Genomic DNA, 25,692 nt, shown 5'->3' with positions numbered 1-25,692 from the left:
GCTCTTCCCCAAGGAGATCATAATCGTCAAGATCCCAGCAGGTAACAGAATTCAGCTCCAGCTGGTCTTCTTAAGAAGTTTTCAGGGGCTTCCTTGCTGAGGCGTGGGCAGGGTTAAGAAAAATGAGGGATGGGGCGCTGAGGGGCTAGCAACACGGGGAGCTTTTACTTCTCCTGGGCCTGAAGGGGTGGGGAAATCAAGAACCAAGGAAGAGGGGCCATCTGCCCACAGGAGCAGCGTTGAAGAGCTCAGGGTGGGCAGAAGAGAGGAGGCAGTGGGGAAGAAATACTCCAAACTTTTCCTCCCGCCTTCCCATCTCCTGCAGGTGTTTCCTATCTGGCAACCCTAACAGGAAGTGAAAGGGCAGAAGGTTCTGGGAAATGTAGTTCGCAGGACCAGGGTAGGGCAGAAGAGGGTGGAGATAAGATCTGTGGGAAACAAAGGGAAAATGACCCAGGTGCATCACGGAAGGCTTCCACCTTCTGCTCATGACTGAGATTGATGGTGGAAACAGGTTCGAAGTGGCTCCAGCCTGACCGGGGTGGGGGGGGGGGGGGGGGCTTCGGCTCTCTGTAAAATCCTGCCCTTCACCTTTCTGGAAGAAGATGCTCCCACTCCCCCTCTCAGTGTATCCAAGCTGATTTGGGTTCCAGAGGTCCCTCAAGTTGGTTCAATATTTCTTTCTCCTCCCATTTCAGCTGCCAGGAATTCTTTGCCACTTTGCTGTTATTCATCAAACTAGGCTGACAGAGCTGGGGGGAGGACAGGACATCGGGCCCACCCGGATGCTGGAGATTTTCTCTCATTATTTCTCTGTGGCCCTCACTGCTTTGGGAAGAGAGACTGGTAATAAAAGATGGGGGAGGGGCGCCTGGGTGGCACAGCGGTTAAACGTCTGCCTTCAGCTCAGGGCGTGATCCCGGCGTTACGGGATCGAGCCCCACATCAGGCTCCTCCGCTATGAGCCTGCTTCTTCCTGTCCCACTCCCCTTGCTTGTGTTCCCTCTCTCGCTGGCTGTCTCTCTCTGTCGAATAAATAAAATTAAAAAATCTTAAAAAAAAAAAAAAAAGATGCGGGAAAGCCCTGTTATCCCGACTCCTTTTCCTTCATTTTATTCCTCATGCTAGCGGGCAATGATTTTAGCCCTAAGGACCTGAATGGGAGGACATGGCCTCCCTTCTCATGTAATTGTCTTGTTTTGTTAATTATTTTGTGAAAAAAAAATCTAAAATGTTCACAGAAAAAAAAACAAACAAAAGAACTTGTCCAAAGAAACTCCTATATACCCATCACCCAGATTCAACAATCACCTCGAGTCTGACGTGTTTGTTTCATGATCCCTCTTTCCCCTTGATGAAGCATTCAGAAACGAATCCCAGACAATGTCATTTCTCCTCTCATACTTGAGTACACATCTCTCAAAATGTATACATCTCTGTCAACCCCAATGCTATCATCACACCTGACTAAATGTTTGTGTCCCCCCAAATTCCTATGTTGAAAAAGAATCCCCAATGCGATGGTCTTGGGAGGAGGGGCCTCTGGGAGATGACTAGGTCATGAAGGCTGAGCCCTCAGGAATGGGATTAGTACCTTATAAAAGAGACACCAGAGAGCTCCTTTGCTTCTCCTTCCAGGTGAGGACGCAGCAAAAACAAAAACAAATCAAAAAAACCAAACCCCAGCCATCTATGACCCAGGAAATAGGTCTTCACCAGACACTGGATCTGCTGGTGCCTTGATCTTGAACTTCCCAGCCTACAGAACTGAGAGAAAGACTGTCTGTTGCTTCTAAGCCACACAGTCTATGGTGTTCTGTTCGAGCAGCCCAAACGGACCAAGGCAACACCTAAGAGAAGTCACAACCGCTCCTTTCTATCACCCAACGCCCAGGCCACCACTGACTTTTCCTGATTGGCTCAAAAATGTCTTTCACATGGATGTCTCGGTATCTTGTTGGTTTTCGACGGAGATGTAATTGACATAGGCCATTATTTGTTTCAGGTGAACATGATTTGATCTTTTTTTTTTTTTTAAGATTTTATTTATTTATTCGACAGAGATAGAGACAGCCAGCGAGAGAGGGAACACAAGCAGGGGGAGTGGGAGAGGAAGAAGCAAGCTCATAGCGGAGGAGCCTGATGTGGGGCTCGATCCCGTAACGCCGGGATCACGCCCTGAGCCGAAGGCAGACACTTAACCGCTGTGCCACCCAGGCGCCCCAACATGATTTGATCTTAGTATACACTGCAGAATGATTGCCACAGTAAGTCTAATGAACATCACCGTACAGAGTTACACGTGTTTCTCTTGTGATGAGAACTCTTAAGATCTACTCTCTTAGTAACTTTCAAATATGGACTACAGTGTTAGTAACTACAGTCACCGTGCTGTACGTTACATGCCCCGGCACTTACACGTTGGGTTTCTTTGCATTGGATCCCAGTAAGGTCCACATATCACGTTTGCTTGTCATGTCTCCTATTAGAGCATGCATTAGAATCCTCCGAATGTTCTGTTAAAGCACAGATGCTGGGGGGGGGGTGCCCACCCCCAGGGCTTCTGACTTGAGATCTGGAGTGGGGCCCAGGAATCTGAATTCCAAATAACTTCTCAGGCGACGCTGCCAGAACTTACTCAGAAAACCAGGGCTCCGGGTTCTTCCTCCTCTTCTCCAACCCCACCAACCTATGATTTATTGCAGAAAGAGTCTGAGGGCCCCTGGGGGGCTCAGTCCATTAAATATCTGCTTCTGGCTCAGGTCATGATCCCAGGGTCCTGGGATGGAGCCCCATATCAGGCTCCCCGCTGCTTCTTCCTCTGCCGCTCCCCCTTTTTGTCCTGTCTCTCGCTCTCTCTCAAATAAATAAATAAGATCTTAAAAAAAAAAAAAAGAGCATGGATCTACTCCCTGCTTCTACTGTGAACCCTTTATCTTCTTCCTCCCTCCCCCGTATTTCCCCAAGTCACTAGTTCTCGGCCCTAGCTGTACTTCAGAAGAACCCTCTGGGAACTTTCACAAATACCCAAGTCTGCACCCCGACTCCCACCTTCCGATTTAATTCGATGGGGCTGTGACCTGGGTATGGGGGCTCTAACATTCATCCAGAAGATACTTTTTTTTTTTTAAGATTTTATTTATTTATTTGACAGAGATAGAGACAGCCAGCGAGAGAAGGAACACAAGCAGGGGGAGTGGGAGAGGAAGAAGCAGGCTCACAGCGGAGGAGCCTGATGTGGGGCTCGATCCCATAACGCCGGGATCACGCCCTGAGCAAAGGCAGACGCTCAACCGCTGTGCCACCCGGGCGCCCCATCATCCAGAAGATTCTAAGTGCGGGCCATGGTCACTGCTGAGAAACAATGATCCAAGGGCTTCATCCCAATGACCGCAACCGCCTGAATCAGTTCTCTCATTGGGGATTGCAAAATGGCGGCTTATCTAATCTTGCCATCTTTCTTGGGGTGGGGGGATTTTGAGGAAGCTAAAATGAGCACGTGCTCTATTTGCCATTGCTGCAATCACCTCCCACTTCAGGAAAGAACACACCAGTTTCCTTCGGAGCCAGCCCACCTCTCAGATTTCTGGCCCCAAGCAGGGCCGTCACGTGGTCTCAGCCAGCCAATCAGCACGTTCCACCTCTCCGACCGAAGTTTCGGTTCAGGCGTGGGCGTGGGCCCCAAGCTGGCGGTGGATACTGGGTTTGGGGACTTTGGATAAGATGACCAGTTCCCTTGAAGCTCGCCTCACCTCACGAGGACAAGGCTGCAGAGCAAAGGCACAGAAAGCAGTGGAGAAGCGTGGGACAGTATGTGAGTCCGGCGATCTAGCTCCCACTTGAGCTCTGCAGTTCATATATTCACTCAACAAACATCTATGGAGCGCCTGCTCTAAGTCATGAATGAACTGTTTTCACTCACACCACTTCTGACGTGTGTGCATGTGGAGGGGTTTCACACCAAACGATTCTCTTGGGGCACCAACTGGGTGCCCTAGAGTTCAGTTCTGACATTAACTACCCAGTATTTGAGGCAGATAACCACAAACTTTAGGGCTCCCTCCGACTAGACTGCCCCCACTGCAAATGCCAGTTGCCAAGTACTGGGTCTCCCGGTGACCCATACTTCTGCCTCACTCGGCTCCAAAATCGGGGGGGCTCCAACAATTCCCCTTCCCTGTCAGGCTTGATAATTACAATCTCACAGAGCTCAGGAAGCACTTTAGTTACTATTATTAGTTAACTATGAAAGGATATGAATCAGGAACAGCCAAATGCATAGGGTAAGGTATGGAGAAGGGGTGTGGACCTTTCATGTCCTCTCCCGAAATGCCACCCTCCTAGCACCTTGATGTTGTTTCTAATCCAGAAGCTCTCTGAATGTCGGGCAGGGGGAGGAGGAGGGAAGGGGAAAGGGGGGGAAGCAGACTCCCAGCGGAGCAGGGAGCCCACGTGGGTCTCCATCCCAGGACCCTGAGATCATGACCTGAGCCCAAGGCACTTAACCGACTGAGCTGGCCAGGCACCCCTTGGTTTTTAGGCTTTTTATGGAAATTTCATCATTTAGGTAAGATGGGTAAAATCATTGGCCATTGGTGATTAACTCCAATCTCCAGCTTGTCTCCCCTCCACTTTAAGGTCTGGGGGCTGGGCTCATAGTTCTCACCCTTTAGTCATGGCTTGGTCTTTCTGGAGACCAGCCCCCATCCTGAAGCCACCTAGAGACTCCCCGCCACCAGGCCTCTCATTAGCATACAAAAGACACTTACTCTTATCTCTCCAGAGATCCCGAGGGTTTTGGGAGCTATGTGCCAGGAATCAGGGACAAACACCAAATATTTCTTTTTTATTGTATTAAACAGGAACTAAGCTGGGTGTGGTGCTGAAAAATAAAACATCCCTGCATTTGAGGAACTAATATTATATTGAAAGAGACACTTGTTAAAGTTAAGCAAATTATATAGTAGTTTAGATTCTAGGAGCTGTGGGGAGGACACAGGGAAAGGGACATCAGAAATGCTTCACTTCAGAGAGGTTGCAGTACTAAATGGGGGGGGAGGGGGGCCAATAGGAAGGTGAGATTTGCACAAAGACCTGAAAGAGGGGGTGAGTGAGAGGAGCCATTCGACTTCAAGGAGCCATAACAGCCAGTGCAAAGGCCCTGAGGCAGGGGCCTGGCGTGTTCAAATAGCAGAAAGGCCAATGTGACTGCAGCAGAGCAAATGTGGGGGACAAGTGGGAGGAACTGAGGAAAGTGACAGGTCAGATCATGCAGGGACCTTGTGAGCTGCAGGGAACACTCAGGCATTTACTCTGAGTGGGAGCCACGGAGGGCTCTGAGCAGAGGAGCAATGGGCCAACTCCTCTATGCACAGGCTCCCTCTGGCTGCTGTCGGGGGGGTGTGGGGCAGATCATCTTACTAGGACTAGTTGGGGCAACATCTCCCTCCCTACCACCCAGCAAACTTTCCAGGGCCACCATGGTGGGCATGAAGCCTGGCTAGAGGCAGCCCCAGACCTGAGCCTCCTCCCTAGCCTGATCCAGATCCTGCTGCGTTACGCATGGCCCTTGACCAACCATCTACTTGGCTGTGAATCAATCGCCCTCTTCCTGAAAACCATGTTGCACTAATGGCAATAAAAGAACAACCGCTTCGGGGCATTACGGCTTTATTTTCTCTTGTGGATAGAAGTGCTCGTCTTTCCGAGTGGACATCAAGGACTCGCTTCACAGGAGAACCACATCCAGTACGTAAATGACCGAGTCGAGAGCTCACTCTGTAGTGTTTTGGGATCACAGGGGAGAAGCCAGTTCTTGGAATTAGAGCTTCAACACCGAGACCAAATCTCAGCCCTTACTTGTCTTGGGAGTGGAGTAGGAGAGAAAGACATGAGAATGTGACCCCTGGGGAGGCCAAAAAAGAAAGAAAAGGAAAAAGCAGAACCCCCGACCCCCAAACGTGGTCATGGCAGTGGAAAGAAGAGCTGCTAAAAGCAGATGGTGAGAATGTAGGACCCAGCCTCAGGCTCCCTTTCTGGACCCATCTCCCTGGAGCTGAGAAGCGGCTTTCCCGCAGCCTTTGGCTTCACTTTTGTTCGTAAACTTAACAAATCTCCATCCCTCTGACCGGCCACCGCCCCCTCCCCCCTCCCCCCTCCCCCGCCACGTGATCTCCCAGGACATTGGTTTTGGTTCCCCAGAGACCATCGTGAGTGAAGCCTCCCACCAAAAATTATAAAATAAAAACTTGCATTATTTTTAGAAGAAACGAAAAAAACCTCTCCTACATTATTCCCAATTTTGAGAGAACCCAGAGGCAGCTAGCTGTCTCAGTTGCTACTTAAAGCTCAACTGTTCAAAAATCACGTGTAAACACAAGGCTTACTTCACATCAGGTACAAGACACAGCCAAAGCTGCTTTTTATCATGTGGGCTATGACAAGTTGGCTGCCCCTTAGATAATGGCACTTTGTTCCACCATTTTTTTTTTCCTGGCAAGGAACTTAAGAAAAATGGACTGGCCCACAGAATCTTGACAGCCCATGGTGTATCTTAATAGGCTTGTTTTGTTTCGTTTTGAAATAGCTGCTTTAATCTCTCTTTTATGTTAAAGCAACTAACATTTTTGACTCCTGCCCCAAACGTTCCCCCAAACGCACTGTATTTCTAGAAACGTGTCCATTTCACCAGTCATCTGGCTTGTTGGCTTACAGAGAGAGCCTCACTTTGAAGTGAATGGGGCCTTCTAGCAATACATTCAAAGTAGAGCTTCTATAAAGGTAAGAGCGAAGTGCAACTTGCACGAGATTTTCCTCACTGCAGAAGGAGGAGGCTGCGATCTTGAAGGCTGTCGCAGGTCATTTTGGTGGCAGGGGCTGGGAGTGGCACACAAACCATCTGTTTAGACCATCTTCAGGGGCTGTCAAATTATGGGATGTTAGTTGGTGTTCCGGGGCACAAATGGTTGCCGTGCCCCTGGAGTCTGGACTTTGGTGGGCAGGAAGGACACTGAGCTGGGGTGACTGGGGGTGGGGGTGGGGGGTGGAGATCACGATGGAGATCTCCAGACTGCACATAACCTTCTATCAGGAGCCCCTGCCCGCTGGGGAGCCCAGCCTTGTGGGCTCCCTGATTCTGTGTCAACCAGGGAAACGGATTCCCAGCCCGTCCCCAACAGCCTGCCACTCCCAAGCCGCGTCCCTGAAGTGCGTGTAGCAACAGGAATGACCCAATCCTGCCTTCTTGCCCCTTCAGACCAACCCTAGAGCTTCCCTTAGAGTCACTCCTCCATTAGAAGGAACCATCACATCTCTGGGCCCCACCGATGATGTGGCTCAGGAAAAGGGACTCTGGGTCTTCAAGGGTCCTTGAGTGGGAGGAGCCCAAGTCCTTCTATTGGCAAGTCGCCAGCAAGAGCAGGCGATAGGAACATTGCTCAATTTCCTTTTCTAGCAGGATGTAAGATGTGGAAAGACCTTGCTTAAAACATCACCAGCCAAATGGGGCCTGGGAGAGGCAAGGTATGGGCGGGAGGGCCCGGGTTCCTGGCTCTGAGGTTAACGTCTGGCAAAAAGTCCCGAGCGGGAACTCCAGGGGTTGGGCCATTCTCTGCCCAGCCTGATGCTGCCCGTAGTTCCAGAAGTCAATCCAGGGATCAGAGATGCTGCAGTGGATAAGCCAAAACAGTGGCAGGGATGTGGGTGACGTGGAGTCCTGGGGAAGCTCAGAAGGCACTTCTGGGGTCCCTGAAGCTGGGGGGGGGGTCTGACTTCCTGTCCCTTTACAATGGAAAAGCTGCTTTAATACTGCTCTCACAGGCAGAGAATCTGCAGGCCAGACGGGAAGGGTCTGCAAGGGCTAAAATCACCTCCCTGCCTTGGAAGCTTGAGGTCTGAGGAGGTCCATGGGCAGGCATGGGACCACCCTAGGGGGCCCTGAGAAAGGAGTCGCCTTCCACATCCCCAGGGAAGAACTCTGAGGACCCACACTGCAGGGGGAAGAAGACGAAGCATCTTCGAGCAGCTCGTGAACGCCAGGCAAGGCCCCACACAGAATGGACGAGGACGGGAGTTCTAACCCGGAAGGCACTGTGGAGGGCCCTCCACCAGACGGGGTGGGACACGCTGCCCATGCTCCCTCCGTTAGAATTCCTGAAAAGCAGCAAGCTCGTGCATGTCAACGCCCCCAGACTCTGCCCACAGTGCAGAATCCCCAGGGTGTGGAGCTTGTGATAAGGCTGCTCGGGCAACTCGGAGGTCATGCGGGGGCTGGGGCAGCTGACGGGAGGGAAGGGGGTGCCCTGAGCTTGGAAACAGCCCTTGTGGCTCATGCCTCAGTCACAGTCCCTGCCAAGGCCGGAAGGGGTGGGCAGGGGTTGGGGACCATCTCTAGCAGCTGCAGCTGCTGGGCTCAGGGGCTGGGGCATCCCCCAAGGCCGGGCCTTTCCCATTGCTCCCTGGGCTGGAGCTGGGTTCGAGGGACTCGTTCATCTTCTCACAGATGACATCCACCAGGCGCTCAAAGACCTGCTTCACGTTGATGTTCTCCTTGGCGCTGGCCTCAAAGAACTCAAAACCTGGACGGACACAAGGTGGGAACACCAGTGAGACGCCCGGAGGGCAGAGCCTGGGCTGCGGCATCACCCAAACCTGGTTTCCAAGCCCAGGCCTGCCCTTCACGCGGTTGTGGGACCTTGACTGAGTGCCGAAGTCTCTTGAAGCCTCAGTTGGCTCATCTGTAAAAAGGGAACGATGCTGAGGTTGATAAAAAAATCTGTGGCAGCAATACCCATTTGGACTATTCCAAGAATCTCTTTGTCACAAAGCAATGGCTAAGAGCCCAGCTAGCAACGTTCCAGCGCCCGGCAGGCATATAACAAACAGCAGGTTTCCCAGCGTCCATGGGGTGTCTGCGATGCCCACAGTCTTGACCTACAGAATATACTAAAACTGGTAATAATGCGGGGCGCCTGGGTGGCTCAGTCAGTTAAGCGTCTGCCTTCGGCTCAGGTCAGGATCCCAGGGTCCTGGGATCGAGCCCCACATCAGGCTCCCTGCTCAGCAGGGAGACTGCCTCTCCCTCTGCCTGCCACTCCCTCTGCTTGTGCTCTCTCTCTGTCAAATAAATAAATAAAATCTTAAAAAAAAATTACAATTAAAAAAAATAAAAAAGCTTGTCCTCTCAAAGGTGGAAGGTAGTGCAAAGGCTTTGAGGACTTGCCCATGGTCCCTCAGCTACAAGAAGTGGGCTGTCGACCTAACAAAAAAGGTGTACCTGACAATCCTTCCCGCACCCCTAAAAGGTTGGCTCCAGCTCTGCCTACAGGCAGCTACCCCCGAATGGTTCCTGATAGGTCGACACCCACCACACCCACCAAGTTGGGCCAGAAATTCAGACAAACGCCCACCATGCTACACTCAGTGCAGCGTAAACAGGGCGCTATCCCAGCACTGGTCAGGCTGTGCTATAAAAATGTAATTACAATTAAATAATTATGTGTGTGTAATCATGCATTTACTATCCGTCTCTGCTACTAGAATGCCAGCTCCGGGACGGCAGGATTGCTGTCTGCCTTGGCCTGTGCCTGGCACAGAGCAGATGCTCAGAAACCACTTGCTGAGTGACTGACTGATTGATTGATTGATTGATTGACGGAGGCTGGCCATGAACTCAGATCTCTTACCCCGAGCACTGTCTTCCTAGGCGAGACTGGCATGTCCTTATCTGTGTGTGGCTCTGCCCCAAACAATCTGAGTTCTTTAATACTTTTTTTTCTGATTATAAATACGCAGTGGAGAAATTCACTGAAGTCAGAAACTACTGAAAAATATCAAGATGGATATAAAAGCTATTTGTAATCTCATCATCCAGAAGCAATTACTACAGGTGTTCTGATATTTTGTTTTCCACCTTTTTTTTTAAATATAAATACACAATTATTGGGGTTGGGTTTGTAGGGTTATGTGCATGTGTGCGTGATGCATGCCTGTGTCGTTTTTTCCCTACAAAACTGGAATCAAATTCTGTCTCCTGCTCTGTATGCCAATATTTTAAACTTAATGACAGAGTAGGAAGCCCCCTCAGCACCAGTCACTAGATGTTCTCTGCAAGGTGGGGGCAACACCCGCAAGTATTCCAGCCCACGGCTGGAAATCATAGCTGATTTCGCCAGCTCCAGGGAAACTGGGGATCGAGGCCCCAGCTGCAAAGGCTGACTCCCCATCGTACTTGGGAATGAGACCCCAGCTGGAGTTCCCAGAAAACACAGGGAACAGAGGAGCAGGTCAAATGACACCATGAGGGAGCAAAGAGCCAGATCTCAAAAGGGAGATATTCCATCGAACAAAGACCCAGTTTGTCCAACGAATAGACAGAAAAAAAGAGAAAGAAGACTGTGTATAGTCCAGGGTCCCTGAACTTTATCCGTAAAGGGCCAGATAGTAAATACTTTAGGATTTGTGGGCCACTGTGTGGTGCCCAGAGTTTTGTGTGCCAGCGTCAACAGTTCACAATCATGCCAGCTACCACTTAGCTACAACTGCACTGGGTGCCAGACTGTGATACCGGCTTCACACGTCATAACTCACTTAGTCCCCTTGACAGCTTCATGAGCGGGGGCTCTTACAATCTCCAGTTCACCCAGGAGGAAGTGCAGGCCCAGACAGCTGAAGTTACCGATACGAGATCACAGAGCGATGGAGACAGAATACGAGTCAATGTCACGGCCAGTGTTGGCTGATTTCAACTTTCTAACAGCGCTCTGAAGGAGACACGGTTTCCACTGTTTTTCAGATGGAGAAATGGGAGCACAGAGAGGGGAGGTGATGTGCCCACGGTCACACAGCTAGTGTGCAGAATGGGATTCGGGCTCCTGAGTCTGGGTCCTTAACCCACCCTCGCCTGTGGTGGTGGTTACATTGCCTCCTGCAAGGAAAGTTCTATGGAGGGCTTAGAATACTAGAATACTCCAGGCAAGACTTCCTTTTAGCTTAGGGGCGCCTGGGTGGCTCAGTCCGTTAAGCGTCTGCTTTCAGCTCAGGTCATGATCCCAGGGTCCTGGGACTCAGCCCTGGGTGGGGCTCCCCACTCAGCTGGGAGTCTGCTTCACCCTCTCCCTCCGCCCCTCCCCCCACACTCATGCTCTCTCTTTCTCTCTCAAATAAATAAATAAAACCTTTAAAAAAATATCTCCTTTTAGCCTAAATTTCCGTTTACCTGATTCAAAAAGGTAGCCTGAAAACTCCTCCCCCACCCTGGTGCCCTGGTCCCCAGTTCTTGAATACACATGGGTCACCACGGTTACTAGATCCTTCTGTATCCTGCCGGAGTTTCTTCGAACAAACCTAAGTATATATTCTTATTCGTATATATTTTTATGCACTCCTGCAGGAGCCAGCAAACTTTGAGTGACAGGCCAGATCCGGCCCATCGCCTGTCTTTATAAACCAAGTTTTACCGACAGACACACTCGTTCCTGTAAGCTCTCTGGCTGCTTTCAGAGCTGAGCGTGGTGCCAGAGACTCTATGACCCGCAAATATCTCCTATCTGGCCCTTTAAGAGAACAGTTGCGGAGCGTGGAGCGTGGACTAAAGGAAGCCGTCGAGCCCACTTTTCTGCAGTTGGCTTTTCCCACTCAGCCCGATATCCCAGAGATCTTGCCCCAGCAGAACATTCCACAGCTGTGTAGTATATTCTACCGAGAGACGGAGCCTCATGTTTCGAGGCTTCCCCCACGGTGAGATACAGGAGGTTGCTAACAGTTGTTTCCCCGCCTGCCAACAGTGCTGTCTGTGATTTGACCTATTCGCCACTTCCCACATGGGTGGGATGTTTGCAGGACACATTTCCAGAAATGTTTTCGCCCAGTCTGGGTTCCCAGGGCAGTGGGGAGGTGGGGAGTATCTGTCACTGAATTCTCTGAAATGAAATGCAGGTGGCACACCTGTGGGTATTTTTCTGAGCAGAGCCTCAAAGGGCAGAGGGTTGATGACTGTGGTTGGACCCGTGGACCCAAGCAGGGGGATTGGGCTTTGGTTCTGGGAGGCGCGGGGTCTGGGGCCCAGGCTGGGCACTAACCAAGGTCATCGGCGAGCCTCCGGCCATCCTCAGTAGGCACGACCCGCTCATCTTCCAGATCACACTTGTTCCCCACAAGGATCACCTGAGCGTTGTCCCAAGAGTAGGTCTTGATCTGTGTGGCCCTGTGGAGTTTGAGGGCCATTAGGATAGAAATGAAGAGTCAGGGGGAGAGGGCGAAGGTCAGGGTGTCAGTGGTCCGCAAGCACTCACCAGTCCTGCACAGCGGCGAAGGACTCCTGGTTGGCAACGTCATACATGAGCAGGAAGCCCATGGCTCCGCGGTAGTAGGCTGTGGTGATTGTGCGGTAGCGCTCCTGGCCCGCCGTGTCCTAGGCACACAGCAGGGGCAGGGCTCTAGAAACAACCCTGTTCCCCACCCAACCCCTGCAGGGCCCTAAGCAGGCCACCACCCTGTGCTTACAGCCCCTGTCTGATGGGAGGCATTGCCCTGCCTTTGAGGGCTTCCCAGTCTGAGGGGTCAGTGGCCTCTCACAGACTTGTACCTCGTCTCTAAGAACAGACTTAGTGACCCCATACAAGAGCCACCTGGGCCAGAGAGTACCGTCTCGATGCAGACATCCCGGTGCGCGATACCATGACAATCCTTACCAGCGGCCATGTTGGGAGCCAGAGCCTCTGAGGAGCACACAGGCTCCGTGGGGGATCCTGCGATGGTACCCAAACCTCTTCCCCATGGTCACCAGGACTTCTAACCCACCTTGGGTTAGCAACCGTCTGCCCCTCAGACCCAAAGGGCAGGGCATATCCTCCTCGTCCTGAAGAATTCACCTCATAGATAATCCGCCCCCCACTCTCACATCCACCCCAAGCCCTCTTCCTGACTTCGGCCCACTCTCGCTCACCCGGAGCCTCCCTCCACAGCCCTACACCCTCCCATGGACTTCCTTGGAGGACCCCAGCCCCTCCTGGGCCAGCACACGGACTCCTGTCCCTTGCCCCAGACCCATGATCGCCGCCTGCCCCACCCAGATCTGCAGCTTGATCCTCTTGTCATGGCGGTAGACCGTCTTGACCTTGAAGTCGATGCCCACTGTGCTGACAAAGGCAGGTGTGAAGGAGTCGTCCGCGTAGCGGAACAGGAAGGACGTCTTGCCCACGCTGCTGTTGCCAATGAGCAGCAGCTTGAACATGTAGTCGAAGTTCTGGTCGGCTGCATCCCGTGGGCCTGTGGGGGGGTCTCCGGCTGATGCCATCCTGGCAGAGAGCCTCCTGCGGGGGGGAGGGCTGGAGCCCTGCAGAAAAAGAAAACACCAGGAATGGCTCCAGTGTATACACCAGACCCAGATTCAAATCCTGACTCTGCCACTTGGAGGCCAAGTGACCTCAGAGGCATCGCTTGCTCCCTCTGGCCCCCAGGGTCCTCCTCTGGAAAATGGGGATGCTTATCCAATGCCAGGGCCCAGCTTGTGGGGGGCACATGGGGTGCCTCCTCCGGCCACTGAGGAACCAGACCCTACAGACGGTACAGGTGTGGACTTTGCCCCAGAGTGAGCAGCTGGCTCGGCCCAGGTGTGGGCTGGGGGGAGGGGGACCTGCCAGCTGGATAGAGCCCCCCCTCAGGGCCTGGGTGTTGACTTTGGCAGGGACACCTGCCCTGACCACCCTCCCACACACTGAGTTTAACCCCATCCCTGGCCTCCAAGGGGAAGGGGGTTTCAGTGGATACAGGCCAGGTTTAAAGCCCAGCTCTAGCCCCAAATGGGTCCTACCACCGTCTGTTTGTCAAAGGGGTGGGCCCTGTCTCCCTCGGGACAGAGCTGACTCACCCCAGCCCGAGCCCACAGAGGCTGCAGTGACAGTCCTCAACTCTAAGGGAGCCACATAATAAGAACCCCACCACCACCATCCCCTCTACCCCTGTTCCTTCCTTTCCTGGCAATCTGTCCCCACAGCTGGGCTGCTTCATCTGGGTCCAGGACACCCCCTTAGCCCTCATGGCCTCCCTAGGCCTCAGTTTCTCCAGCTGTCTACGGCTACTCCTTGAGCTGCACAGGGAGGCTCCAGGAGGCCTGGGTGAATGGAGGGCACGCTGGCAGAGGAACCCTTAGCAAAGCTATTTCTCAACCGCCTGTGGGGCTTTTTCCCATTTTAAAAGAGGACCGAACCTGCCCGCTTTCCTGCCCAGCCCTCGGCCCCACCCGGTGTTCCGGGAGAACGAGTTCGAGGAGGGGAAGACAAGAAGCAGGAAGCCTTTCCCCATGCTGGGCAGGGCTGCCAGGCTGGGGCCCTTACCCCATCCCCCAGCCCCAGCCCACCTGTCAGCAGGTCCCACCTCTTCCTGACCATCTGCCCACCCTCCCTCACGCCTGGCACTAGATAAGGGTCCCCGGAGGGTTCGGCCCTGTCCCCCTGCTGGATTTGGGGCGCCCCCGCCGATGCAGGGGGCTCAGGAGTTTCCTCCCATCACCATATGGTCCCATCTCCTGTTCCCAGCTGGGCTCTCTGCCCCGCCCGCGCCCCATTAACGCTCCCGGAGGAGCCCAGCTGGGTGGGGGCGAGGGAAAAGACGTTCCCCCACCGCCCGCCTTTGTTCCCCGGGCCCCGGGCCCTCCCTCTAGCCCCCGGTCCCCCAGACCTGCTGGGACGCGGAGGTGCGGGGCGGGGTGCGGTCCCTCGGAAGAGGTCACCTCGCGTCGCGGGGGGCGCTGCCCGCGGGCGTTCCTCCTCCGAACTCGCTGCGGCCTGGCCCCACGCGTCACGCCGACCCCGCAGCCGCAGCCGCTGCCACAGTCGCTGCCCGCAGCCACCCGGATCCCGCGCCGGCTCCGCCCAGGCAGGGGAGGAGGGGCCGCTCCCGGGAGAGGGCGGGGCGGGGCCGAGCCCGGGGCGGGGCTTGCGAAAGCAGTGGGGGAGGGGCTGGAAGCCGCACCGAGCTCGGAGCAGCCTAGGGCCCGCCCCCCAACAATAAACTTTTCACTCTTTCTAGCTATACGTAGAGCTTCTACACTTTGCACGGAAGTGAAGAGCGTGGATTCTGGAGTCAGGTTCGAATCCCAGCTCCCCCACTTTCCAGCTCGGTTTAGATTGAGACGTGTTGCTTAACCTCGAGGGCCTGCTGCCTCCATCAGTCCAGCGGTCCATAACAAGAATCCCTACCTCACAGGGTTGTGTGAAGGCTCCGATCTGATCTAGTTTCTTGAAAGTGCGATGCCTGACCCTAAAGTGGGCTAGGTCCCTGCGAAATACTCCGAAGGGCTCTTGGAATTAAACCTTTTCCAGATAAGGAAATGGAGCCTCAGAGAAGGGCACCTCTTTGCCTGAGGCCACACAATGAGGAAATTTGGCATAGGGGCTCAGGCGAGGCCCCCGAATTTTCTTCCAGCCGTGAGAAGATCTGCAGGCTTTGCTGGAGTCAAGTCCCAACAACTACCTCAGAAGCCACTTGCTGAACTTCTCTGAGTCCCCACTGCTTCGGGGGAACAACAGTACTCCCTTCAAAAGCCACATGGATGCGTGGAGATGACATGCCCCCAAAGTCTCCGTGGCACTCAGCACCCAAGGTGTGCTTCTCACTCACACTGGTCATTGTGCTGAAGGAAAAACGTTGCTAATCACGCACTCCCTTGGACACTTCTCTTTGGAGCTGACTTCACCTTTCCTTGGCCAGAGCATGTCATGTGGCCATCCCCCATATCGATGGGGTGGGAAATATGATTGTCCCCTGGGGATCAGAACCAGCTATTATTACAATAATACACGGTATGTGCAAGGGTTAGTGTCATGCCTGGCACACAGCAGGTGCTCAATAAATGAGCACCGTTTTAGGAAGAGCTTAGGGCCTGTAATAGCTAACACTCCGAAACGTGCCACATGAATGCAGTAATGAAGGCCCTCAGCTCTACCTTCGCCCACCCCTCTGCCTGCTTTCCAGTTGGAGAAAAATGACAGCAGACATTTCTGAAGAAGTGTTTATTAACATTCGGGGCCTCAGCAGGGCCGGAGGGGAAGCCGGTGCTAGAGGCTCCTGAGGCCCCCGGCAAGGCCTGCAAGGCACAGCCCATTGCTCAGGAGGCAGCCCAGATTGCAAATGGAGGACAGGCCATGGTAGCGGAAAAAGGTCTGGCGGAGGGCACTGTACTTGGGGTCCTGCCCCCGCAGCTGGCGGTAGGGGTCGGGGCCCTGGTGGCTTCCAGGCACCTCCCCACCCAGACCCCGCTCCTTCTCCACCCTGTGCAGGGCCCGCATGGCAGCTGTGGTGCGGGGCTCCAGCCAGCGGGCATTGATGGCGGACAGCACGAGGTTCAGCAGCAGCAGGCAAAGCTGGCAGGATGGTGGAAGGAGGACAAGGTGAGTCACGCCCGGGAGGCCGGAGGGGTCCTAGGGAGGGTCCTCCTGCATCCTCAAAGCCCAGAGGCGGGTGGGAGATGGCATTAGGTCAAAGCTAGGCCTCCCTGTCTTTCCCCAAACCTAGTCTAGAGGCCCGAACAGAGCTCCAGCTCTCATACCCTGAAAACAGCAGCTCCTAAGGAAAGGCTCCACCACTATCTCCTCTATTCACTACCCCCCGCCCCTGCCAAAACCTTCTGAGCCTCTCCTCCTCTGATACCCAGACTGGAAGTTTCCACAACACAGCCTTGTCTCCTCCCCTCCTGCTCCCCAAAACTGGGGGTATCTCCGGGCAGAACCTCTCTTCCTCAAATTGGGACAGAGCACCATAACTGTTCCCCTCAAAGAGAGCCTAAGGCAGGGACCATAGAAGAGATGGGTCTCTTCTATGGTCCCTGCCCAGACTCCAGAAGCTGAGATTGGGCCCACAGGGAGTGAACTGAAAGTCCTTGAAATTCTAGTTACCCCAAATCCTCTCCTGTCTCTTTGGGATTATTCTTGAAACCCCTGTCAGGCCTCAACTGGCCACATCTGAGGAACATAATGGGGGCAGGGGGAGGGCAGGATAGAGAAATATGAGATGCAGAGATGGTTCCCTTCCTTGTGGCTGGGAAAATGTGTGGATGGGAGTGGGGGACTGTAAATTCCCAGTCAGGCTGGTTTTTAAACAATGAGCTGGGGTCACTGCCCCAACCCAGCTGAGTCACCACAACTTGGCAGCAGGCCCAGCCAGAGGAAAGAGAGGGAGCAGCAGCCAGGTGGGAGCCACTGAGGGATAGATAGGGCTGGTAGGGACGGTTGTGCAGGCTGTGCACTGCTCAAGGGTATTCAGAGCCCAGCTTCATATCCACCAGGAAGGTACAGTTGCTTGTTTGTTTGTTTGTTTGTTAAAATTCTCACAAAGGTGTAGCCATAGGTGCTCGGTGGGATCCTGGGAACGAGTCTCCAGAGGACAGTGGAGCCTAAGCCCGCATACCTGGCTGGCCTCCCAGAATGTGAGCTGAGCCCAGGCATGTTGTGGAGCCAAGATGCAGAGGTTGATGAAAGCACAGCCCATGGAGATGTGAAAGTAGAAAGGGAAGAGTTTGCTCTGCACGAGGCCGAAGGTATGTCGGGGAAGGTTTCGGAAAAGCAGGAAGCCTGTGGGGTACAGGGGACCACACGCCTGTTAGGACACTTCCAGGTCCCCCTCTCATTTTTATCTCCGCCCTGGGTACCCATGATGTCCAGGTGGAGGGTCCCTACCTGAGACGAAGGTCACCCACATTTGCATGCCCCAGGCCCCTGACAAGACCAGTAGATAGACCATCTTAGTCAGGCTTCCTGGATTCCCGCCTTCCTCCATCTTGCAGGCCTGGGAAAGAGGCACCGGGTGTTTCCGAGTTTTACCTTTGCCCCATGGTCTTCGGCCTGTGAGCCTGCTCATGGCCAGGGTCACGGCCAACCCAGGAGAGAGAGATCAGGGATACGAGCCCGCGAATGAGGGTGGGGAAGACCCAGAACAATCCAGAGACAACCTCCAACCCCATCTGTCCAAACGTCAGCCCTCAAGATCTCAGGCTTTCTGGACCCTAGCGTCCGCGCTGCCTCTGAGACCCGGAAATTTCAATGAGCCCCAGCAACTCAAACTCGCAGCCCTGGGTATTCAGATATCCGCCCCCGTGACTCCCAAAAATCAGCCCAGGGACCTAATTCTAACAGTAAAGACCCTTGCTCTCATCTCAGGATCTCAAATATCACTAGGAAGATCCCAAAGCACCCCCGGACACCCCATCTAATCCCGGGAAACCCCAAATCTCATCCAAGGACAGCGACCCTATCACTGCACCCAGACCTCAACCCGCAGCACCCAGGAGTCCGAGAACAGAAGTGCCGGGGCCAGATCTCGGGGGCCTGGTGGGCTGGGCTCGCTACCTCACTCCGGTGCTCCCAGGTGGCCCGCGGACCTCTTGAGTCACCGCCCAAGAATTCATCCCGCCTCCCAGCTAAGTCCGAAGCCAATTGGATTGTAGATCTGCCGCCTCTCGTACCGCCCTCTTAGATTTTGACTAATCGATTAGCGGAAACCAGCCTGGAGTCCCACCCCCTAGTCTGGCTCTTATCCAATTACAGCGCGGCTCCTAAGATCTGCGGAAGCGGGAAGGCGCCAATAAGGCCTTCGGCTGCATCGGCGGGGGCGGAGCTAAAATGTCAGCCCCACCCCTCTCTGTGACTCTACCTTTGGGCTTTGCGCGTTTTAATGCGATGGTGTCCCCACGGGATCAAATTTCAGCGTCACAGCTGGGGACTGGCTTCGCTGTCCTTGAGGGGAGAGCATGAGCAGGTGGTATGTGGTAGGTGGGGGTGGAAGGGGGTCTGGAGCCCGGCGGGCGCAGGATTCTCGCCCCGGGGGCGGGGCTCAGGCTAATGACCCCGCCCCCTTCCCCCGAAGAATTCTCCCGGAGACAGCGGGAGAAACTGCTGATGGGGGAGGGGAAGGGGGAAGGATAGGGGGAAGGGAGGGGAGTCTCGACTGGGGACCTGCCTGCAGTTGGCACTCAGAAATGCATCTTCTCTTTTCCTTTTCAAGCCTCCCAGGGCTCCTCTGGTCCCCAGTTTCCCAGGTTCTTAGTGTGACGTTCGAGGACAGTTTCCCACTACTGTATGTCAGGCGCTGGTATAGACTAATTAACTTAATCACAACAACCCAGTAAGGTGGATAGTATGGCATCCCATTTTTATAGTTGGGGACACTGAGGCATGGAGAAGTTCGGTAACACTCCAATATCACACAGCCTGGGAGGGGCAGAGCTAGGATTCCAACGCAGGCCACCCAGCTGGAGAGTCCCCTCGCTTAATCATCCTGGTGCTCTGCCTTTGGAAGTGCGGGCCTCCCGAGACAGTGATTCTGGAAGGGGTAGCCCAGAACATTTCAGGCAGAAGGAAAGCTCCTATGTCATAAAACCGGTGGGAAGTGAGTGCTTAGGATGGTGCCCAGCGCTCAGTGAGGTGCTCAGAAAATATGAGCTTAGGGGGCGCCTGGGTGGCACAGCGGTTAAGCGTCTGCCTTTGGCTCAGGGCGTGATCCCGGCGTTATGGGATCGAGCCCCACATCAGGCTCCTCCACTATGAGCCTGCTTCTTCCTCTCCCACTCCCCCTGCTTGTGTTCCCTCTCTCGCTGGCTGTCTCGATCTCTGTCGAATAAATTAAAAAAACTAAAAAAAAGAAAGAAAGAAAGAAAGAAAATATGAGCTTAGAAAAAAGATTAAGGAAGATTTTACAGAAAAAACGTTGACTAGAGTTTTGAAGGGTATATAGCAGACTTCCAGGAGGACTGGGCCAGAGGAAGGACACCAAAGAGCCAGCGAGGGCAGAAGAGAAAGTGGGCTTTCTAGAGTGTGGGCTTTCTGGCTGAGTGTGACTCAGGACAAAATGCTCTTCACCTGGAAGTTTTTCCAGACCTGCCCCAGGTCTCCATCTGTGCCAGCCCTGACAACACTGGAATGTTGAACAGTGGGTATGAATGTGAGACCCAGAGCTGAGTTTTCTCCTGTTCCCAGCCTCTCCTAGCACAGGCCTTCCGCCCCAATTCTGCTAACATTTACTCAATTGATATGGCCTGTCTCTCCTGCTCATACTCCATGGCTCCCACTTACCTTGGGAACCAGATCTAAACTTCCCTGCTTGGCTTTCAATGCCTTGCTTGAGCTGCCCTGCTAACCCCCTCCAGCTTCCTCTTGGACCCTTCCTTCAGCCATCCTGAATTGACCAGCACGGAGCCTGTGGCTTCACACCTCCAAGCTTTTGTCCACGCTGTTTCCTGCCAGGAATGCCCTTCCGTTAGTGCCCAATGTTAAGATCCTTTTTTGCTTTTAGGGTCTTCTGAGGCCTCACTCTCTCCCGTGGGGTTCTACTCACTACCCAGCCCAACGCCTGGGTCTGGGATCATCTTTCATCCAGCTTCTGCTCCTGCCATAGCTGGGAGGCCCTGTGTTCAGGGCTGAGGCCTCTCTGAGGTATCAGGGAAGGTCTGGGAGTGTCAGGACATGGGGGCCGGTCTCAGTGCTGCCCCCTGTTCCCCCTTGTTGAAGCGACCCTCTTCTGGCTGGCCTACCCCAGGACACTGACTACTCTGTGCCCCGCTACTGCTCATCTCCCTTGCCCTCCAACGGGTGTTTGCCTGCTAACGGGAATTGTGACAAGTACTGGGGTTTGTTGAGGGGCTTCCCTGGGGCTGGGGAGCTGGGAGGGGTTGGAGTGCTCTGGGCTGGTCCTCAGAAAGCCCTCACCCCCTCCCTCATTCCCCCAACCCCACCCCTGTTCAGGCTCTTCCTCAGACAAGACCTTGGATTATACGATTCACTGGTCCAGGACCCCAGAGCCAGAGATCTTGAGGCCAGATGCTTCTGAGAACACAGTGCCAAGTATAGACTGGAGGCTAGAGAGGGACTTGGAGCTTCAGTCCTATGGGTCTCCCATCTTCCTGAACCCAGACTCACAGGAGCAGTGTAATGACCAGGACCTTCTGAAGAGGCATCACAACTCAGCTAAGGTCACCCCCACACAGGAAACCCCTCCCAGCCACACCACAATCTACTGCTGTGGGGCTTAGGGAGGGGACATTGGGGGGGGGTGTCTTTCTCAGGAACCCTTGCACTGTGTGACTTCAGCACCTAGAACAGCACCCAACGCTCAGCCAGCCCACACTAAAAATGTCTTAAATGAAGGGATGAAGGGATGAATGGAGCAGATGTGTCATTGTGTTTCTTAGTGAGATCTTGTCTGTGATAGTTTCTGGGTATGACTGCCTGTGTGTCTGTGGTTGTGGTTGTGTGTCTGAGTTGGGTGTGAGTGGATGCCCTGAGGGTCTTAACCACCTGGCATGCAGGCCTGTGTCTGAGCTTGTGCAGCTGTAGATGTGTTTCAATGATTGTGTGCAGTTGTGCTTCGGGGCTGTTGGAGCTCCCTGGAGACACTGCCTATGACGTTCGCCCTTAAGGAGGAGGGCCATTACCTGAGCCCAGGCCAGAGATAGGGCTCTGCATGTGTGCTGTCAGGGGCGGCCCACAGGCCCGCACACACACGGGACAAACCACCATGCGTGGCCTAGTGGGGGAGGGGTGCATGCACAAGCATGGAGGCAGCTTTGCCTGCACTCAGGGTCCGGGACACCCAAACCCCTAGCAGACCCAACTCATACCCAACCCCCACACAATGGGCTGGGGTGTGCAAGGAGAAGCAGAGGGATGAATTTCTACTACCCTCATGTCCCCCTTTCCTAGAAACCCTTGGAGACCAACTCTTCCAAAGTCAAAGGTGAGAACCCTCCCTCCAGACAAGACTATGTGTGGGAGACCTGCCAGTTCTTACCTCCACCCTCTGCCCTAGCCTGGCAGGAACCACACCGCTGCTGCCCACTTAGCCCTGCCCCAGCCTCAGCTGAGTCTTGCCCCTGACCTCGCCTCCACTCCTCCCTCTACCTCTGCCTCAACAGACCCTAGCTCTTTACTTGACCCTCTGCCCCTCGCCCTCCCCTGAGCTTCTGCTGACCTCTGACCTGACATTGCCCCTGCCCCCACTCCTCCTAGCCTCGGCTGACCCTTACCTCTGCTCATAGTTAAGTCCACCATGATGATTCCCGACTCCCAGCTCTTGCGCTGTGAACTGGAGTCACTCAAGAGCCAGCTACAGGCCCAGACCAAGGTGAGGCTCTTCTGCCCTGCCCTTGGTGGCCTCTGACCCTGTCCACACCCCGCCCCCCCTCCTGCCCCCAAGCCTGACCTCTTCCCCACAGGCGTTTGAGTTCCTAAACCACTCAGTGACCATGTTGGAGAAGGAGAGCTGTCTGCAGCAAATCAAGATCCAACAGCTTGAAGGTGAGGACTGGCCAAGGGTCAAAGTCAGGCTGGAGGCTGGTCCTGTTGGGGTCAGCAATGTTAGCCCAAGGTGAAAGAAGTTGGGTGAGTCTAAGGTCAAGGTCAGGATCTGGCCAGGGTTAGGGCAAGCTGGGTTCAAAGCTGGGCTCAGGTGTGGTTGGGGCCCAGTCATGATCCCATTTCATCTGCAGAGGTGCTGAGTCCTGTGAGCCGCCAGACAGAGAAGGAGGGACACAAGTGGGGCGTGGAGCAGGGACGGCAGGAGCTGTATGGGGCCCTGGCTCAAGGCCTCCAGGGGCTACAGAAGACCCTGCGTGACAGCGAGGAGGTGCAGAGGGCCCGCACCACTCGCTGTCTGCAGCTGCTGGCCCAGGAGATCCGGGACAGGTGGGCAGTCTGGAAGCTGTGGGAGGGAAGGGAGGACAGGGGGAGGGAGCCCAAGGTGGGATGTGGGATGAGGCAAGTGGGAGAGGCCTGAGTAAGGGGACCTGGGGGCTATAGAAGGTTTGAGGGACAAGATGGGATGAGAGGCAGTGGGGCAGCGTGGGAAGCTGGGAGGAAGGAGGAGGAAGACAGGAAGCTGGAGATGGGATGGGGAGGGAGGCTAGGAGATCAGGAAACTGGACATGATATGGAAAGCTGAAGGGAGGAGAGATTGAGGGTGGCAGAGGCTGGAGAGTATGGGAGGTCGGAGGGGCAGAAGGTGGGGAGACAGAGGCCAGGCAATGAGAGGCTGAGAGAATGGGAGGCTGGAGGTCAGGAGGAGGGGACAAGGGGCTGGGGGGTTGGAGGTGGGGGAGTAGAGGTAGGAGGAGCAAGGTGGGCAGGCAAGTTGGGAAAGGGGACAGATACTGGGGAGATGGGCACATGGGAGCTGGAGGAGGCTTGAGGAGGCAGGTGGGCAAATGGGAGGCCAGAAGGCCAGGAAATAGGAGGCCCAAGGCTGAGCAGGGAGTGTGGGTCTAGGCTGCACTGTCCCCTCAGCAAAAAGTTCCTGTGGGAGGAGCTGGAGCTGGTGCGGGAGGAGGTGACCTTCATCTACCAGAAGCTGCGTGAGTGCCTGGGGCCCGCGGCCAGGAGGGGGGTCCTCCTGCGGCTCTGGCCCCCCTGAGTCCCCTCCCCCCACAGAGGCTCAGGAGGACGAGATCACAGAGAACCTGGTAAACATCCAGAAGATGCAGAAGACACAGGTGAAGTGCCGCAAGGTGAGCAGAGAGGGTGGGACCCTGTGTGAGTTGGGGACATGGGAATCCCTGCTGGCCTCCACTGTCATACCGGAGCCGGAAGGACTGGGTTCACATCTCAGCTCTGTCGCTTAGCTGCTGTGTGACTGTGGTCAAGTCACTTCACCTCTCTGGGCCTCAGTTTCCTTCTCCGCATAATGGGTATGACACAGTATCCCTACCTGAAGGAGCAGCTGCATGAACTGCATGCTAAACACTTTGAGGGCAGCCTGACATGTCATCAGTGCTAAACAAGGGTCACTTTTCACCATTAGTGTTATGACCATGGTTGCCTCACACACACTTCCCACCCCTTGGCCTCAGGTCCTGACCAAGATGAAGCAGCAGGGATATGAGACATCCAACTGGCCGGAGACTGAGGAGATGCCACCAGGAGGCAGTGGCTCCTGGAGGGATGACCTCCAAAAGGAGCTGAGTGACATATGGTGATGCCCTGCTCCCACTCTAATCTCTGACTCCTGACCTTCATCTGCCTTGCCCTCCCGCCAATCAGATCAAGCAGCGACACCAGAACCTGGAACCCACCTGAGTCCAGGCCACCCTCCACCCTTGACCCCTGGTCCCCACCATGGGCCGCCCTGCCCCAGCCCTGAGCGGTCGGGAGTCCCCCAGGGCCCCCAGCTCCCCATCTCCCCACAGGTCTGCTGTGCACTTGCTGCAGAACTGCTTCGATGGCTTCACCATGTCCTCAGGGGGCCGCCCCAGGGCCTTGAACCTCCGGGGTGAGGGGGGATGAGGCGCAGTCTGGGGTGTGGGGGGTCATTCTCCAGTTTCACACATGGAGGTCATGTTCAGAGGCTATATTTGGGGGTCACATCTGTTGGGGCTTTTTCTAGGGTCCCATTAAGGGTATCTATCCTGGGGTCACTCAAGGTCACTGGGATCTTTTTAAAGGATCCGTGGGGTAAAATTCAAGGGTCACTGAGGTCATACTTTGGTCTCACATTGGGTCACATTCAAGTGACATAAGGGACACTGGCCCTTGATCACGATGCCACTCAAGGGTCACATTCAGGGTATGTGGGTAAAAGGCCAGAATTGCACCTGTCGCTCTTGCAGGCTACAAGGGGCACCGAGGCCTGAGCCCTTTGCTCCCCTCCTGGGACTCAGACTCAGACTCAGACCAGGACCCTTCTCAGCCACCGTTCAGCAAGAGCCGCTCCTTCCCATCTGGTATGGAACCTCCCCTGCCCTACCCAACACTTCCTTTCCTGGCCTGCCCTCCAATGCCACAGTATGGACCCTCGAAGTTCCCAACCTGGGCATCTGCTCCTGATTTCCAGCCCTGGGGTCCTCTGGACCAAGCTGGACCCTGACCCACTCTCTCTCCACAGCCTGAGCAGCCGGGACTGCTCTCCTTGAAGACCCCTCCAGAGAGAAAATAAACTAGCCAAGACCCTCTTTCATCTGTGGACTGTTGCTCCTGCTGCCTCCTGTGCCTGAGAATGACCACACCCACACCCAGTTTACTTTCCAGTATTGGGGAGGGTGTGGGGACCCCAGAGGCGGTTCAGAATGTGTAGACTTAGGGTCAGGGGACAGTGTGAGGCCAAATTTAATATATAACAAGGTCAGGGGTCAGACTGTCCAGATATGAGTATCCAGACAGGCTCCTTCACACTAGCCACCGGAGCTCCTTTCTGGGGGGCCCTGGTGCTCTAGTCTACTGCCCCAAAGGGGAAACTGAGGCACGGGGAGGGAGGGTCCGAGGTCCAGGGTCACGCTCTCACCCGGCCCTCCTCTTCCCTTCAGCGCCCCCACCGCCTAGTTCTCCCTCAACCTGCATCCTTCATTCCCTCCCAAATTTGTCTTAACACTCTCCGGGCCCCCAAGAGCAACAGAGGCCCCGCCCCGGACCATGCTAATGAGACGACGCGAGTCCCCGCCCCACGGGGTTATGCAAATGAGACGCCCGCAGGCCCCGCCCCTCTCCCCTTCCCTGAGTCTGCGCGGCGCTGCCGGGCCGACGGCGTCTCCCATCTCTGTGTCCGCCCGCGGGGCCTGCCGTCCGTCCGTTCGTACTGCCACCCGGGTGACGTCTAAGCGGAGCGGGGGCTCAGACCGTGACAGCCTCGAGCCGGTGAGGGAGAGGGGCTTGGGGCGCTCCCGGCACCCCCTCTCGCGGGCAGACACCCTCGGTCTGTCTGTCCCGCCAGGGTTCAGCT

General features: G+C 54.8%; 4 protein-coding genes across 7 annotated transcripts in view; 2 read left to right on the top strand and 2 right to left on the bottom strand.

Annotated features, from left to right (window-relative positions):
• The window catches only part of TSPAN16 (tetraspanin 16), a 15,748-nt gene extending 12,026 nt beyond the window's left edge, over positions 1 to 3,722 (top strand). The window contains 1 exon segment of the mRNA XM_040628270.1: positions 3,540 to 3,722. Within this exon segment, the coding sequence (XP_040484204.1) occupies positions 3,540 to 3,722 (183 nt within the window).
• A 1,931-nt stretch (positions 3,723 to 5,653) lies between these two features.
• RAB3D (RAB3D, member RAS oncogene family) lies at positions 5,654 to 14,877 on the bottom strand. The gene is made up of 5 exons (XM_040629300.1): positions 14,677 to 14,877; positions 13,067 to 13,333; positions 12,291 to 12,409; positions 12,078 to 12,202; positions 5,654 to 8,576 (listed from the first exon to the last, which is right to left on the bottom strand). The coding sequence occupies exons 2-5, from the start codon at positions 13,292 to 13,294 to the stop codon at positions 8,389 to 8,391; spliced, it is 660 nt and encodes a 219-aa protein (XP_040485234.1). The 5' UTR covers positions 13,295 to 13,333; positions 14,677 to 14,877; the 3' UTR covers positions 5,654 to 8,388.
• Positions 14,878 to 15,995: 1,118 nt separating this feature from the next.
• On the bottom strand, positions 15,996 to 18,491 carry TMEM205 (transmembrane protein 205). Of its 2 annotated transcripts, none has more exons than XM_040629298.1 (4): positions 18,342 to 18,491; positions 17,673 to 17,781; positions 17,404 to 17,567; positions 15,996 to 16,361 (listed from the first exon to the last, which is right to left on the bottom strand). In XM_040629298.1, the coding sequence occupies exons 2-4, from the start codon at positions 17,770 to 17,772 to the stop codon at positions 16,056 to 16,058; spliced, it is 570 nt and encodes a 189-aa protein (XP_040485232.1). In that variant the 5' UTR covers positions 17,773 to 17,781; positions 18,342 to 18,491; the 3' UTR covers positions 15,996 to 16,055. The 2 variants fall into 2 exon arrangements, with proteins under 2 accessions (XP_040485232.1, XP_040485233.1); XM_040629299.1 differs by having other exon boundaries at positions 18,262 to 18,406.
• A 2-nt stretch (positions 18,492 to 18,493) lies between these two features.
• On the top strand, positions 18,494 to 24,928 carry CCDC159 (coiled-coil domain containing 159). Of its 3 annotated transcripts, XM_040629296.1 has the most exons (13): positions 18,494 to 18,753; positions 20,499 to 20,617; positions 20,733 to 20,959; positions 21,690 to 21,723; positions 22,025 to 22,110; positions 22,202 to 22,283; positions 22,475 to 22,670; positions 23,268 to 23,335; positions 23,412 to 23,488; positions 23,831 to 23,952; positions 24,167 to 24,249; positions 24,587 to 24,700; positions 24,862 to 24,928. In XM_040629296.1, exons 1-13 carry the CDS (start codon positions 18,743 to 18,745, stop codon positions 24,864 to 24,866), a joined length of 1,224 nt encoding a protein of 407 aa, XP_040485230.1. In that variant the 5' UTR covers positions 18,494 to 18,742; the 3' UTR covers positions 24,867 to 24,928. The 3 variants fall into 3 exon arrangements, with proteins under 3 accessions (XP_040485230.1, XP_040485231.1, XP_040485228.1); XM_040629297.1 differs by lacking the exon at positions 24,167 to 24,249; XM_040629294.1 differs by lacking the exon at positions 24,167 to 24,249 and having other exon boundaries at positions 24,587 to 24,928.
• The last annotated feature ends 764 nt before the right edge of the window (positions 24,929 to 25,692 follow it).

The sequence above is a fragment of the Ursus maritimus genome, unplaced genomic scaffold (assembly GCF_017311325.1).
Source record: "Ursus maritimus isolate PB19 unplaced genomic scaffold, ASM1731132v1 scaffold_14, whole genome shotgun sequence".
Taxonomy (NCBI): domain Eukaryota; kingdom Metazoa; phylum Chordata; class Mammalia; order Carnivora; family Ursidae; genus Ursus; species Ursus maritimus.
This window is presented reverse-complemented; position numbering and strand designations above follow the sequence as displayed.